The 17,408-nt window shown below is 39.5% G+C and overlaps 1 protein-coding gene across 5 annotated transcripts in view; it reads left to right on the top strand.

Moving 5' to 3' along the window:
• The first annotated feature begins 793 nt into the window (after window positions 1–793).
• The window catches only part of LOC120541397 (kelch-like protein 25), a 67,641-nt gene continuing 51,026 nt past the window's right edge, over window positions 794–17,408 (top strand). For 3 of the 5 annotated variants that reach the window (XM_039772985.1, XM_039772980.1, XM_039772982.1), the window contains exon 1: window positions 794–960. Coding sequence is in view for 2 of the 5 variants with exons in the window: in XM_039772980.1 (XP_039628914.1) it covers window positions 938–960 (23 nt within the window). In the remaining 3 variants the exon portion in view is untranslated. Of the gene's footprint in view, window positions 961–1,153; window positions 1,298–17,408 lie in introns of those variants that run through there. The other 2 variants (XM_039772986.1, XM_039772983.1) reach the window with 1 other exon arrangement.

Here is a 17,408-nt window from a genome sequence, read left to right as displayed (position 1 = left end):
TCTTGTTTTAAATATAATAAAACTTTCATCGCAAACAATATTACTCTTTACTTAATTGTAAATCCTGTCAGACGATATACATTGGGGTTATGAATTACAAATTTTATATTAGTTAATATTATACGATTATCCGCTGTGGCAACCCCTAACGGGAGCAGCCGAAACAAGAAGAAATTAGTTAATATTCTAACAGTTTTTATAGTTTGTGTAGAGACGATCGCTTTTAAATCTCTTTTAAACCACCGTACTGCGTAAAATCCGACTGTAAGGTGGTTAAATTAGTAATTAACACCAGTAACCTTTAGAGGGCGCGCGCCACTTCCGAGAGGCGCAGTGCAATGAAATGTATTCCTAATGAGCCGCTAAAGTGCAAAATGTAACAGCACTAAGTGTAAACGAGTGTCTTGTCGTAAATACGCACTTTCATCGGATCAACTCCAGATAACTGTTTGCTGATCGCACACTGCAACTGACCCATCGGGTCGAAACCATCACTAAAACGAGCAACAAATCCATGCCCAGAACTCACTGGTAATCCCTCCACTTACGTTGCATTTATTATTCGTCTCTGTCTGCTGTTATAACCCTTTACAGTGTAAAACTCCGCCTTTAACACCATCGCTGTATCTAATTGGCTCAATTGTTTCAAACTAGCTCCGGAATATGCTTTCAGGATCAGAGATTTGATTGGGTAAAAATACCTGCGTGAAGGCTCTCCCTCAGTATGATTGGTTCTAAGGAGTTGTCAATTATTCATGTATAATATCAACCCGCCTCCAAGTTGGGAGAGACTTGGAATTTTGGGTTTACATTGCTTTGGTTCATTATTGTGTGTAGACCAAAAAGAAGGAGTAAGAAGAAGCTGAATGAAAAATTGAAAAGCATCATGACAATGACAAAGATTCCCAGGCGACATTCGCCACTTTTGTAAACTTATATGTACTCGGTCGCTTTTGTTCGGTAAGTATTGCTCGCTCGACGTGTGCCGCGTCTCATATGCAGGTTCTTCTTTTTTTTTTTACGTTTCGGTTGTTAAGTGGCAAGCTGACACGTTGAGTGAGGCAACAGCTTGAAACGCAGAAGCTACAAGTTGATTAGAGGGCTGCTCGGGTTTTGTTTTGCGCCTCGGTGAAGTTAGGACTCACAACTCATCTGCTGTCTCCCATTGTTTACTGAACAGTAAGCGTGAAGAGACAGATGGTTCACGAGTAGGTAACTCTACAGTGCTGCATTACTGTCCACTTCCAAGTTTGTCCGTTTTACGAGCTGCTCTTTGTCAGCGCTGCTGGTCGTTCAGGTGAGTAGCGCATTTGTAGCCCGTATTATCTCCTTCTATAAAGCCTATAACTAGCAACGGAAGTCCTCTCAATATACAGAGTGGCGTGCAAAGTAAAATAGTGCTGTAGACGATCAGAAAACGCTTTCTTATCCCGGTTGGACATATGTCAGCGGTATTTCTTGTGTATTAAAATACGCGCAGTCTTAGACTTTGTAAAAGGATATTCTGCTGCACTTGCACATATGACTGCATTTTGCTCCGATGCCCCCTTTTGTTTCACCTGTAGTGCGAAAAGAGTACTGCTTCTTTGTTCCCGCTGATGCTGCCGCGCGCCGATGCAGATGTGCTGCACACATCTGGAGAAGAGGAGCACTTCGGTGGTGCACTTCTAGTCGCGCCCAAGAGCTCTGAAATCTCACATAAAGCAGCCCGGTGATCCTGTATTCTTTATTTCCCGTTCAGCATATTTTTTGCACTTTTTTTTTTTTTTATTCATTTATTTTTGTAAAGGTAGATGTCGGTATTTTGGTAGCGGAATCCTACGTATTAAAATTCTTTTGTGCTGAACCTAAGCTGAGCACTTCTTTGTTCAACTAACACGGTTCCTTGTTTTACCAGTCATTTGTATTTTGCCAGTGCCATTTTTTTAGTGTTTTCTGTATTAATCCTTTTACATCTGTTTTGCAAAAGCTTGTCACCTTATGGTTGCCAGTATTGAAACTATTTTTATTGCATGTGAATCTTGTAAAAGCTTTTAATACTTTTACATACTTTTGAATATCTACCAGATACAAAATGAATATTCTCTTCTGTGTTTTGTATTTCTAGTTTAGTGTAGTATTACTGTCATTTTGGCTATCTCCAGCTTTTAATGCTACTCTTTATTGCTTTTCCAAACTTTATTTATTTAAAAAAAAGCTGTTACCCACACATGCATAAATCTGTAGCTAGATAATTTGCATATCTTTTATAACTGTTTCTTTCTTTTTTGTATTTCCTGAATGAGGCAAAGATTTTCCATAATTGGCTTTGTTTGCCATGCCACGAGAGGCCAGTTAATTTTCTGTCTTTCAAATTGCAAAAATGATAATCACATTTTGGTAAATATTTTTGTTACTCATATCCTTTTAGTCAAAAAACAAAATAAGAGATTTACTGCTTTTCATATCATTTACTTGTTAGGAATTCAAGAGCCAAATTAGCCTTAGAAAGTGGAATTTAAAGTTAAGCACAGCCAGATTTAGAATTTAAAGCTGTAATTAGGTAATGTTTTGATGGATAATTTTTTACTAAATAGATGCTTACTTAACTGACTGAGAGTGAACATTGCATTAAGTGATCACTGCAGTTTTGTACTGTGCTAATTAATGTGTGTTTTCTACAAGGAATACATTCAACTCTTTGGCAACAGGTTTTGTTTTCAGGGTTGAACTCTGTAAAAATTATTCTTTGCCAGTCATTTTTCAATACTTTTTTTTTTCGTGTGTTTTGGGACTTTCTGTTTTTCTTTGAACTTAGGACTGGAAAACTAATGTTCTTGATTAGAGATTGTTGTTGGGTATCCTGTTTTTTGGGTGACAGTTAATATCCACAGGCAGATCCCTGGATGTGGATTTTAAGCATTTGGTTCCATTTTGTATGGATTAGATTAGTTTAGATGAACTTTATTAATCCCATGGGGGAAATTCAGAGCTGTAGTAGTTTTAGCATCAGAAGTGAAGAAATAGCATAAAAACTTTAATTTCTTACACTTTGCTGCTGTTCTGTTCAGCCTCAAGTAATGGTATTTATTTTCTTTTAACACATCGTTTAACAAAAATGGTGCAATTCTGAATTTAAGAGTAGCCATTGTCACTTTTTGAAAACCCCACAGCAATCTGTGAATGCCAGAAGACGAGCAAGGAAGAAGCCATCCAATCTGAAGAAAATCTAGTTTGATATTTTCTTCAATATAAAATTTAGTGTAGGCTGAGTATTATTTGTTTTTTGTCATTTACCGGAACACTACTTGTTTGATCCAGCATTTTACAAACATGTTCATTTTTTCATTAAAGTTTAAATGTAGATTTTTTTTTTCTTTTTATTATTACACAGTGTTGCATTAAAAGTGAATGCTCCAAGGAGAAGCCCATGAATACAAAGCCTGTGATCATCATGCCTTTCTTTCTTTGTGTACATGTATTTAAGTTCTCTATACAAAGGGGTTATTTGATTCAAGCAGAAGAGGCATTTTTTTACTGTTAGTTTATGTGGATTCTTTTTTAATTGACAAATGATTATATTAGTGTAAAGTTTATATTGCACCCTCTTCAATTTTATATAAGATAATTGGTTTCATTCCCAAAAAAAAAAAATCAATGTTTTGCTGCACAGCCGTCACACAGTATACTTTGAATCACAGAGCTTCATTAGTAAAATTAGCCGCTTCTGTTTTTTTTTCCACAGTTATTTACATTCCTGTTGTGTTTTACTCGTTAATCTCGTATGTTTTCTCTCGTTTTGAAATATTTTTCAATCCACGCAGTTCCTTAATCCTTTGTCTTTATTATTCATCCTTTTCCACTTGATACAGAACTTTAGATTGTGCACTTGGATTCCTCTTTTTTTTGTTTTTTTCTTCTATTTATATATTTGCACAAACGTGTGGGATATTTCTTCAACAAACTCCGAATACTTTTCCTTGAAGTTTTTATTTAAAAAACGCCCAGTAGGTATTGGATCTTCACCAAAGATGCCCACATTAATCTTTAGACTGCTCATTTGCTTCTCATAAATTGAATCATTCACTAAATTATTCAAAAAGACTGTGCACCAGCTGGTAATCTATTTAGCATTTTAAATCTTGCAACGGAAAAAAAGAAAATTGTTTTCTGATTTATAATAAAGAAAGCAATGCTCATCCTTTAAGAGCTCGAGGAAGCTGTCCCTACAGAATACAAATGTTCATCACCACAAGAGATATGAGTGCCTTTCATTTGGAAGTAACACAGTTTTTGTAAAATGAGCCTTCTACTTAACAGTCACAACTTTAAAGTATTCAGGTATTAGAGTGCACTCACACGGCAACCACACCATTTAAAATGGAAATTGTCTTCAGTGTGCCTTGTTGCCTTGATTGTAATTCTTTCAATAACTGACTGCTGTGCACTCTTCAGTTGCAATTTCATCTTTTTTTTTTTTGTGTGTGTGTGTGTTATAGATAAAATGTGAAATAATATTCTGTTTATCTGCATAGGCATAATATAATCAATCTGAGTTAAATTTAGTTTGGCAGAAACAAGACACAGTGATTTCTGAACAGAAATGCACAGTTTTTCAGTTCTGTCAAATAGGATTTCTTTGTTGTTTTAAAATGAACTTTTATTTTGGCAGTACAAGGATTGCTCATTCCAGTTGTATACCAGATCTTGGTTGTGTATATCCATATACAGGTGGAATACATCTATTTTATGTTAATTAGATTGCGTCAGACTGTTCTTATTTACTGTATATTGAAGATCATGTTTTCAATTGGACATGTCTCCAGACTCCTGGTAATCTTTATGAGTGCTGCCCTGCATCGAGTTACTTACCTGAGACGCAACAGACTGGCGACAAGGATTGAGAATTGTGGAGGAAAACGTGAAAATGGCTAATCTTGTTACTGCAGCAGTGTGTGGTATAGCGGGTCCACAGCTCATGTCAAAGGGCCATTTTTAAAATAAATCCCCGCACTCGCGGCTTAGCGAGGGGACGTGGTGATGTGTGGCTGAAATGGTTCCTGGGTGATCTGCGGTGCAGGCGAGTCTCCCTTAAGTGCACAGGTGAGGAGTCGTCCGCATCCGTAATTGTTCCCGGGAGCCGCTGATTGCCACAGGTGAATCCTGTCCCCGTCATAAATAGAAGCGCGAGGCGGCTAGGAGGGGGAGAAGAAAGAGAAAGAAAAGGAAGAAGGGAGGTTGCAGGAAGCAGTGAGGAGAGAGAGCCGGTGTGAGCAAGAGCAAGCAAGTGAGCGCTCGTAGGCAGTTGGACAGTGAGCCCTAGCAGGGGTGTTTGGCCAACACCTAGGGCGGTTGGAAGTGGTCGCATTTTGGAGTGACCGTCAGAAGGATGGCTGGCTGTGTAAGGCCGAGAAGGCAGCGGGAGTCAGGTGGCTTGGAAGGAGAAGCCCCAACGTGAGTGTCCGAGCTGTTGGGTGAGAGCCCAAGTCTCGATCTAGGTGAGCTGAACTGGAGCCAGGGATCAGAAGGCCACCAGATCAGTTGTGTAGGAGAAGGTCAGCTGCAGGTATGGCGACTCTCCTGTTGCAAAGCCCGATTGGAGAAGCAGGGGAGCCGCCAGGTAAAAAGACACAAGCCTCGTCGTTCTTAAAGGATTGCTTCCAGCGTTGTTTTAACCTCGTCGTCGTTTTAAAAGGATTGTTTTTCTATTTATTGAATTTTTTTAACCTCCACTTTAAAACTGTTTTTATGGATTATTTATTTAATGATGTAAATCACTGCACTATTTGAATATTGATTTTGATTGTTGTTTTAATAAAAGCACTTGGCATTTTTGCACCATCCCCTTACTCCATTTGTTGTGCCTCACTGCCAAGCTCATCGGTGACATTACTGACGGTGTCGGGGAAGTGAGATGGGAGCTTGCTGCGAACCCGCATCGTCACACAGTGGCGTTTTAAGCAGTTAAAGGAGAGTTTTTTTTTTTGACTTTGAGGAGAGGCTTGAAAATTTCTTTTTGGCAAATGCTATTGACGAGGAAAGGGAAAAAGTGCCGTTCTTGAGTGTAATTTGGACAAAGAACTTTGTGCTACTGAAAGATGTTGTAGCGCCACGAACCACAAAAGAAGTGAGTTCATAACCGCTAACCGCCATGCCGAAGGCACATTTTTGAACCAAAGTTGAATATAGTGGCTGAACGTTATGTTTTTCACAGCAGAAAACGGCAAGGTACGGAACCTGTCTCACGCCATATAGTGGCTTTAACTAAGGGGCCTCATTGACTTTTAAGATTTGACAGACGGGCCGGGTCAGCAGTAGATGCATACATATCAAACATAAAAAAGGCATTACAGTGTTAATATTTACATTAACTTTTAGTGGGAACAGTTTTGTTGATCACCGTTTTTTTGCCAGTGCATCAAAGTCTGGTGTTAGTTTTGTTGTGGCAATTCTCAGAACAGGGGGGTATTTTCAGTACGTCGCTTAAATCATCCGAGATCAGATGCCTCGTCTTGGATAAGTCGGTTTTTCAAACACATCTGTGTAGTAGATTAGTCTAGCCAGATCTAATCATCCGCTGAGTGAAAAACCCATGTATATTGAGTCTAGAAAACATGATCAGCAAGTCTTTGATAGGCTGCAACAAAAATGACGAAAGAACGGGTGTATTTTTTTCACACAAGCTGTGCGTGTGTGTTACTCGAAGAATTTCAAGATTTAATATGCACAAGGGGTAACGCTGCAAAAGCAGCCCAAACCAGAAAAGACGGCTGGCAAAAAGTGACCGACAGATTAAACACGTGTGCATTGAACTTGCTGAAAGCAGAGTTTCATTTCCTATGTGTCAGTTCAATTATTATTTAATATGTCATAATTCCAGATCAAACGTGAGCACAAGGAGAACATGGGAACAGGTTAAAGTGAAGTACAAGAATACTGTATACTTCAAACTAGTAAATACTGGTATATAACTATTTAAAGAATTATTGACATAAAGAATCATATATAATATAAAAAACATTAATTTTAAAGCTAATTAGAAGGCAGACAGGAAAAAAACAGGTGGAGGTTCACGCGTTCCAGACCTAACCCCTGCGGAAGAGTAGGCTCTCCAGTAAAATGCCCATCGCCCTGTTTCTGAGGGCATTCCAGTGGGAAGCTCCTCCTCATAACCAGTGGCAGGATGCACTGGTCACTTCATTTCGGGTAAAGGATGGTCAATGCATGTATTTGCCCTCAATGTGTGCCATAGGTATGTTCCATATAGCCCTCTTTTTTGTTGGGTCAGTTGCAGTGAATGTCATATCCCTAGAACCTGTGTCTGACCAACGAGATATTGACGGAGGTCAAATATTTGAAGACACTGTGTCTGATTATTCATCAGGAGGAGAGGTACATTTTCCAAATGATGTTTGATCAAACTCCACTCTGATCAGTCCCATGTGCCCCAATCACATTTGGAAATCCTGGGTAATGAGAATGTTAGGCTGATCGTGAGATTCTTTATGGAAGTGTGGGTGTTTTTGCCTGTGAACCTGCAATGGCATGAAACACCTCTTTTATTGTCTGCACACGCAGGTGTCCAGGAAACACTATGAAAACCCGAAAAAAATATTTCAGAGACAAACGGACTTTACGAATTGCCTGGCAAACTGCACTTTTAGACAGATTTTCCGCATAGCCTACAGTATATAAAAAAAGTGCCGCTTGCACAAAAACCTCAAAACCGTGCATACTGACTTTGCCGAGTTTGACTTCGAATATAAGGTGCTAATAAATCTTTAAGGTGCAATATTCCCACCCGGCTAAAGCGGTATCTTTCGAAAATAATTTCATCTGGGAACAATAAAGGGTCTTGCCGATCATGCAAAACCCTCTCTCTATGAAATTCTCTTGTTATAATTTGCGTACCGATAGCAATTGGTCGCTCATTCATGAATGGCGAAGCTATGAATGAATTCCATGCACGGGCACTGATTAAGTGTGTGAGCTAATCCTTGTTTACATAGAACAAACATGCTCTGAGCAGGTTTGAGGATTTTGGATGTGCTGCTATGACAACACATCCAGCAAGAGTTTCAAAAAACTGACAGATCCAGGATCAGGCCAAATCGTCAACTATTACATCCGGCTAAACGAGTAATCCACGTACGAAAAATACCCCCCTGATCTAAGATGTTCATCACTCATCTGGGATCTGTGGAGTGCTTTGTTGGTGTTCATCACACTAAAAGTCTCTTCACACACATACGTAGAGCCAAACAACACTAGCATCCTCTGTGCCATCTTCTGGATGTTTGGAAATTTGGCTGCGCTTAATAAAGAAGAAAACTCATCTAGTTTAAGAGAGTTGAACTTCTCCTTTTAAGATGGTGTCACATTGGAGATCAGTCTGTTCCAACTGCAACTCTTGTGGCTCCGTTTCATGTTCTTGTGTGAAAGGACATGACACCAGCTGAAGTGAGTTCTAAATTTTTCCAAAATCAGAGAACTGATGGCAGAATTCTCCATGCAGGTCGTCCAGTGATTTCCTGTATTTTTTCACAAGTCGAGGGGCCTCTTTCAGCGTTGCCATTGTGGGGAAATCAACGAATGAGGAATTTGACATTTGCTTTGAGAGTAAAGCTAGCTTGGTTTTGAAGGCTCTGACGTTTGTGTACATTTCATGCACAAACTGGTCTTTCCCTTGTAGCTTCACATTCAGCTCATTCATGTCTGTCAGTACAGTGGAACCTCGGGTCACGACCGTAATTCGTTCCAAAACTCTGGTCGCAACCCGATTTGGTCGTGACCCAAACTAATTTCCCCCATAGGTTTGTACGTAAATGCAATTAATCCGTTCCAGACCATATGAACTGTATTTAAATATATTTTTAAAGGTTTTTAAGCACAAAAATAGGTAATTATCATAGAATGCACCGTGTAATAGTAAACTAAATGTAAAATCATTGGATAACAATGAGAAAACTTTGAACAGAGAAAACTAACATTGCAAGAATTCACGCTACAGCCTTACGAACCACTGTGAAAAACCGTGAACAGAGAAGACTAACATTGCAAGAGTTTATGCTACAGCCTTACGAACCGCGCACTGTAAACACTTTTTTTTTTTTTTTAACGAGCACAGAGGAAAAAAATGAAAATTTGAAACATCGTTAATTTATACAAAAACTAACCTTGCATGCACCCACGTCTGACCGAGAACAATGTGCAGGGAGATACTGAACACATGCGGAAATCATCGGCGCGTACGAACCAGAAGGGAAACTGGCTTGTTTGTTATCGGAGTGTGTGGTCGTGAACAGATGCAAAAGTTTGGCAAACTTTTTGCTCGTAACACAATTTGTACGTGTTCCGAGACGTTCGTGACCCGAGGTTCCACTGCATGTCCACAGCAAAAGCTAAATCGCAAAGCCACTCAGCTCAGGAAAATCATCTGCTTTCTGAAGTAGCTCCAAAAATGAAATAATCTCCTCTTTGAGCTCCCACACTCGTTGATATACTTTCCCCAAACTTAACCAGCAGACATTGGAGTGGTAAAGCAAGTACTGGTGATCAGCATCAATTTCTTCAAGAAGCTTAATGCTGACGTCCCCTCGCTCAAATAAAGTTAACGAGTTTTACAACTGGCTTCACTACGTAGTCAAGCTGCAATACGGATTTACACAGTGCTTCCTGGTGGATTAGGCAGTGTAAGAAAATGACCTCCTGCTCAGGGTTGTCCTCCTTTACCCTCTCCAGGATTCTGTTCAGCAACCCGACATTTTTTCCAGTCAGATTTTGGTGATCCATCTGTGGTAACATTGGCAAGTATACTCCAAGGTACCTTGTGCCTTTTGATGACCCCCGACACACTGTTGTACAAGTCCTCTCCCCACGTTTTCCCCTTTAGGGATTCCATGGCCAAAAACTCCTCCGTTATCTCAAAATTGTCATTAAGTCTTAGTCAATTAGCTCAACACAGCGAGTCACTGTCCTGCATGATAAGCTAATTTTTAAAAATGTGTTCTTGCTCTCAGGACACAAGATACCTGCTGTCTCTACTATGCACACTTTGAGTAACTCCCCTTCTGAGAAAGGCTTGTTGGTCTTTGCTGATTTGAATGCCAGCACATAACTTACCTTCGTGCTTGATTCTTGGATGGCATTTTGTCGGATAAAGGTGTTTCGCTGAGCCTGCAAACTAGCTGCCAACCTCTGAGCAGTAGCCGCCCGTTCTTGCGTTGACTGGTTGTTAGCGTAATTAGCATGCTTGGTGGAAAAGTGACGGCTGATGTTGTATTCTTTTAAAACCGCAACGGTTTCTTGGCAAATAAGACATACGGCCTTTGACCGGACTTCAGTGAAAAAGTATTTAGTTGTCCATTCCTTATTAAACACTTGGCACTCGCTGTCTTCTTTTCTTTTCTTTGGCCCACTCATTGTTGCAGATTGGTTCAGAGTAATAACAGAGAGTAGCCCTGGCTCTGCAAAATCAAGTCAATGTATCACTTTGCCTAATGCGCCACCTGGTGGAACGACGGGTATTACAGGACAAGGTCAAATGAATGCAGTCATAATTATGATATGATTTGATTTGGGCAATTCTGTTCCAGTCTTTGGCAGGCTTTAACCCTTGTTGCCTCAATTTATTTACAATGATATTAAGAAAATTAAATTATTAGTGTTTTTGCTGTCAAGCAGATGCTAAATTAAGTGGAGATTGTTAGTTTGAATATAGCACATAAAATAGATATAAATGTAGCTATGATGCAAATTAGCGACATTAGGCATAATTGGGTATAATAGTAATTAAACAAATTTTCCACTCTCGGGTATGTAGATTATTTTTTTGATGCCGCTGTTGATCAGTTCCTCCAGTCAACCATCCAAATTACAAAAATTTTCTAAAAATCAGTAGAATGTCATGAAATTAACAAAAAGTCACACGAGGAGAAATATGTCAAATGAATGCACCAGGCCTTTTGTATCACAAAGCACAATTATTTTGTATTCCCATTTGTAAGGCTTCTTGTGGATGTATTGCTTTAGACTAGATCTACCTTTGAATGGCACCATTTGCTCATCAACAGACAACATTTGATCTTGTGGGAGACCCTGACATTTTGAAAAGCTTATCGTAATTTCTATCATTGTTGACTAGCATGTTGCTGTTATCATTGAAATGAATGAATTTTTTAATTTGTTCCCATCTGTCTCGGGATATCACATCAGCCACCTGCACTACTGGACATTTACTGGACCAGTACATTCTTGACTTTGGTAAATGTACAACACTCATGTACATTACAGTGCCAATAAACTGCTCCAATTCATTTCGATCCAATTTGAGGGCACAATTTGGATTTTTTTTTTACATGCAATACAGATTACTTTGTTCTGCAATAGTATCCAAAAGATCGGCGCCAGAAAAGTCCTGGAAATACTGAATGGGCAGTCTGATTTCATCAACATCCGGAAGAGCAGCGTGCCAAATTGGAATGTCTTTTGCAGAGTTCTGTTGTTGCACTGTCTTCCACGCTACCTTTTGCTGTGTTCTCCTTGCAGTAGCAGCTGGTCACCTTCTAGCACAAGTAGCACTGGTGCTAGCAGGTTCATCATGGTTGCTGTCAGAGTCCATCACTGCTGCTTTCATTGTCCGTACTCTCATTACTGCTGCTTTCATCTCCAGAAACATCACCTGGTGATAATGGTGTAGGTCTGTAGTCTTCATTTCTATCCTCACTATCACTGAGACAGCTGTCGCCACTTTCAACTGGTGGAACCCTGATCTGAAGTCCACCAGCTCGCTTCCCGTAGAAAGTTGATGTGTTCTTCTGGTTCTGCCTCAAAATAAAGGGCAGAAATCGCATTTCTATCCCAGTATGCTATTTTTACATTAATTCTAGAGAAGAGCCAAACAAAATGACACCTTTTATTGGCTAACTAAAAAGATTACAATATGCAAGCTTTCAAGGCAACTCTGGCCCCATCTTCAGGCTGCCTGAGTTGCCTCGAAAGCTTGCATATTGTAATCTTTTTAGTTAGCCAATAAAAGGTGTCATTTTGCTTGGCTCTTCTCTACATTCATAATGGCTAACACGGTACAACACCCTAGTACTACATTAATTCTAGAAATTAACTAGGATCAAAATGCAAAGCATGTGAAATCTATGCGCAGGAATTCGAGTTTCTATGATATTGCACCTAAATACAATATTATTCATATGCAGCCGAATATAGCGAAAATGGCGTATAACTTCCGAAATTTTCGTCACATGTAGTCTATTCTGGAATATCAGCAAAAGAAGCAAACAGTAAGCTTAAATGTATTTTTGTCTTGGCACAATTTACCTGAAATGTTGAAAATTTCTCGAAATAAGCAGCCAAAATCCGTGTGCACGGCAACGCAAACATTTCGCTTTCATCAGGCGGTCGTAGTTTCCACTATGACCGCTAGATGGGATGAGCAGCGCTTTCAATACAATCCTTAGAACGTATTGAATACGCACCGACCGGCATTAGTGGGATACATGTGCCACCTCGGCTGCATTTAGCCTGGAAGCAGTTTGATGCAAATTTGCGACAATCATCTAGAAAGGTGGTGGAACATGCCAAGTTTGGTGCAACCTTAGGAGAACCGCTGAGAGCCCAGCTAATCTGTTGGTTGGCTAATAGGGAACTGCAAGACCGGTTGCTAAAAGATGCTTATGGAGAAGTGTTAACCCGGGACAAGACGATGGATATTTGTGAAAATTATGAGTGCACCATTGCCAGCCTGAAACAATTTCAGCCGGTAAAGCCATTTAATACTGGCAGTTTTGTTGCCAGGTGAAAAATGATGGAAAGGTGCATCCATTGTTTAGGGATTGACTATAAACCTAATAGATACTTTATTAATATGTGCCGGTTCAAGGATTTTTAGTGTAATGAGTGTGGGAAAGGGGACATTTGGCTATGGCTTGCCGAAGCATTCCATTTGGTGAATGGGAAGCATCATTTCCAAATATTTGTGAATGGAATTTGGATGGTGTGAGAGCAAAGGTGGAGTAACGTCATTGCTAAGGCCTGCTAGACTCTCTGGAGGAGGAATCGGAGGGCTCGATGGATTTCTGTGATATAAATAACATGGCTGTGATCGGTATGAACGTTGCACGTAGGGCTAATCATCAATCGCATGCTTTTCCCGGGACAGCAGTAAACACGAATGTGGGGAGCTACGTTACTTCAAAGGGTACTCCCTGCACGTTTCTTTCAAGGAAGCAACACATTAAGGAATGCATGACAAATGAGCATAAAGGATGGTTGCCTGTGGTTCATGAACTGTTTGTGATGGACAGTGAGTACGTAAAACCCTGTGATGATCTGTTACAAGTTGTAAGAATCAAGATGAAAATTGATACTGGGGATGCCATGCCTGTAATTTCGTAGGAAGTGTACTATTCTAAGTTTAGCTGGTTTCTGTCGTGTCCAACAGGTGTTGTGTTAAAAACTTACACATCCAAACTAGTGAGTGGGGATGAATTGAAACCTTATCTTCAGAGCAGAGCTCACTGGAGAGAACAATTCTGTACACTGGGGGCCGAGAATGGTAATTCCAGCATTGTGACATAGTACCCTACTGGACAAGGTACACGGGGAACACTTAGGAAATGTAAAAAAATGAAAGTGATAGACCGGTGTCGTTTTTGGTGGGCAGGATTGGAAAGGGAAATTGAGGAGAGGGTGGTCGTGTGCATGATATTTGAGGAATGATAGCCAATAAAACCTCATTTCTCCAAAAAGATCATGGCCGCATTGCTTTCACCGTAGGGATCCCGTTTTAACCGTCAGCCACGGTAGGGGTGGAGAAATAATTTGTTGTTGTTATGTAGCCACAGAACCTTAAACTCTTGTAGTCACTGAGTCCACATTGACTCTTTTATACAAGTACTGGAAAACATAAGGACCACCAGCCCTCAAATAAAAGTGATTCATATAGAGGAAGCTAAATTTTTCCATTTTAGCAAGACGATGTTTCATTTTTATCATGTGAAAATACAGCTTCACAGTGGTCACACAGGTGCTGTAACTTTCTAAAGTAGTGCATATTTGTGGGCATTCATTTTGTCTTGTTTTCATTCTTGCATTTTGTATCCTGTATTAAGCGCCTTGCGTAATGTGCCTAACACTCAGAAGATGTGACTACTCTTCTTTTTCCTTCTTCCTATTACAGAGTACTTCAACATGCTTGAAGATCAATAAACACCATACATTCACTTGATTATGATTTTAGAAGATTATGTAGAGTGTCCTGAGAGATTATTGGTAGATAATCACATGTAGATCAAGCTTTTATTACAATAAATGTTTCTGCCCACCAGTAAGATCCTGAGCAGATGGCTCTACTTTCCTTTCTGTCATGTCACTTTTTTGATCACTTTACTTTTCTGAGTTTGCCACAACCTCAAATCTTTTGTCTTCCCAGAACCCATAAGGTCATAAGCTTTCAAGTAAGATAAGGTTCTAGTTGCAGTAGTTTGTGAGTTCCTTCAGTATGTCGTACATCAGATGCTCAGCAGAGGCCACGGCCATCATTCTTCTTCTATCTATTATGTAATTGGCTTCTGCAATTTGCTTCATGCTCAGCAAAAATATCACATCTCTTCATTCTGTTTCTGTCTTGACACTTTCTCAATTACTTTACCAAATCACCTCAAATTTCTTGATTCACCAGCATAAATTAGGTCAAAAGATTTTGATTTAACAACAAAATCAAGGTTCTAGCCCTAGTAGTTTGTGAGTAATCATGTGACAGATGAACAGACCTTAGAATTTTTATATATATTGGGTGACTCAAAATTATTTTAACACTAATGGTACTGTTATGTATCTATTCAATTTTTGTGGACAATTTTTTGTGCCACATATGGTACATGTGTTGAACATGATGGTGAACAGGTTGAGGCATTCCTGTAAATCATCTTGTACATATGAAGTATGTTTTGTAAATAAATTGTTTTTGCCATTTAAATGTTAACATAATTTTGTTAAAAGTACCAAAAAGTGTTTTCATTTTCTTCTTCTTCACAGTGCCTTTTAAGCACTACAGCCAACATAAACGCAATAAATTAACACCATAATCTCCTCCACACCTCCCAGCAAGCTCTGTCAACTACCACCCAACTCTGGCTCACTTGCTGGGTCTCCAGCAGTCCTTTAAATAGTCCTTGACCCGGAAGTGCTTCTGTCCTTCCACCCATGTGACTTCCTAGCACTTTCGGGTCAGATGGAGAATTGGCTTTGTCTTCAGCCCGGAAGTACTGGGGGGGGCTCCCGTCCTTGTGACTTAGTAGAAGTTCCTCCCGTCCTTGTGACTTAGTAGAAGTTCCGGGCTATGTATACAGTTGGGACTCCCCAGTCTCCCTGCAGCGTCTCCTGGCGGTACCTACAGCATCCAGCAGGGCTGTGAACAACAACAACATTTATTTATATAGCACAGTTTCATACAAACAGTAGCTCAAAGTGCAAATTAGCCGAATGAAGCCGAACTCCAGATCCCATGGTGCCCTGCGAGGATCTGGGGTACGCTGTGCTGCAGGGAAGTTGCCAACTAGCATCCTGGGGAGGCAATGGCGCAAAGCAGCTGCCTTCCCCCATCCTTCCATTACAGGGCCGTCCCAGCCAGGTTGAACTGCTGGCCGTCTCCTACTGTGTGTGCGTGTGTGTGTGTGTGTACATACCTGTGAATATAGATTCTATAGGAAAATATGAGGTCATCTGTCTAAGAACAAAATTTTGTGTTAAATTTAACCATGCAACGTGGCAGTGAGCTTAAGTACACTTGTACATGTATAGCTGAATGGTTGAAAAAAGAAAAGAGTGAAGGTTTTTGAATAGCCAAGTTAAAGTCCGGACCTTAGCTCCATTGAATTGTTGTAGTGGGAAAGCTGTGCACAAAGAAATGCACTCTGTCATGAAATAAAGCAGTGTTGGCAATGCAGTCAAGCAAGAGTCTATCAGTACAATGAAAGACACTGAAAACCATACAGAAGAGAATTGCTTTTAAGTTATTGCTGCTGATTATAACACAGTCCCACAACTGATTATGTAAATCAAACCTTTGTAACTGTTTACATTATTATAGTATTTATTACTTGCCTAAAACTGATATGAATCCAGTTTTTAAAGTTGTATGCATATTTGCTCTCTTAAACTCAACATTATATTGATTTGGTAATCCTGGCATCATAATAGCAAAGGTTATTGTAAGTTCTCTTTGGTCAAAAGCTAAAGGTGCACTGAAGATACAGACAGCTGCGTCAATTGCACGTTGGTCAAAGGCATGTGTAGTTCAAGACAGAATTAAACAAAAGTGTAGAAAACAGCTTGCTAATAATTTAGCATAATATATGCATCTGCAGTTTCCTCAGAGCTAAACTGTCTGTTATGGAAGAGTTCACATCAACCTACTTCTGAGTGATGGAAATCTTCTAGAAATGCAGGTTGTGTTACTGTGAGGAATAGTGTGATGATAGAAAAAGACAACTAGGTTGTTTGAATTATTGAAAAGGAAGAAACCTCCAATCTACTTTTTGTTTCAGCAGTTAATTTTGACAGAGAAATGTTTCTTATCCTTTTTAACACACAATGCACTACAGAAAAATAGACATCTGTATACTTCCTTTCACACACCTCAATTGATATTGAAGCTGAGTACAATAAACACACAAAATGAAAGAGTGAAGATTCACATAAGTGGTAGCAGAGCGTTGTAATTAAGATGGGATTATTTTAATTGCATCGTCTAGTGACTATTAGAGGTGTTGTATTTTGTGTAGGGTCCCTTTGGAACAAACAGTTAAACCTCAGTTGTACAGTTTGTAAAAAGTTTGAACAAAAAAATGATGAACCCTTTTCGAATTATGCAAATCCATACAACTCTTGGATTAGTTTGGCCTAAAATATATAATGGGATCTTCACTTAGAGGCAATATTTTCAGGATCTAGGGACATTTGAATGTTTTTATGCCTTTATTTTTTTTTTTTTTTTCTTAAGCTACTGTGCAGTTTCAATGCTTAATTCTTATGATTAGGGCAGAGATACAAGAGAGGAATCAAACCTGGATGGGGCAGCAGCAGCAGTACATTGCAGAGCTTTGTCAGACACAAACTCGCACACCTACAAGGCTAATGTGGAATCACTAGGGTACCCAAATTAAAACCCCTCCAGACACAGGGAATGTGAGCAAACTCCACAACACAAACATAATGACTGATGATATGACATGATGCTGGAACCATAAGGCAGCAGTGCGATCCACTGTACTAATTATGCAATATATTTAAAGAAATTATGAATTTTTAGAATTTGGATGAAGATCAAATTATATGTCAGATGAAGTTAGTATAGATTAACAGACCTTCGCTTATTATTGTAAACCACAAATAACCTGTTTTGGGAATTCATT

Source organism: Polypterus senegalus, chromosome 12 (assembly GCF_016835505.1).
Source record: "Polypterus senegalus isolate Bchr_013 chromosome 12, ASM1683550v1, whole genome shotgun sequence".
Classification (NCBI taxonomy): domain Eukaryota; kingdom Metazoa; phylum Chordata; class Cladistia; order Polypteriformes; family Polypteridae; genus Polypterus; species Polypterus senegalus.
This window is presented reverse-complemented; position numbering and strand designations above follow the sequence as displayed.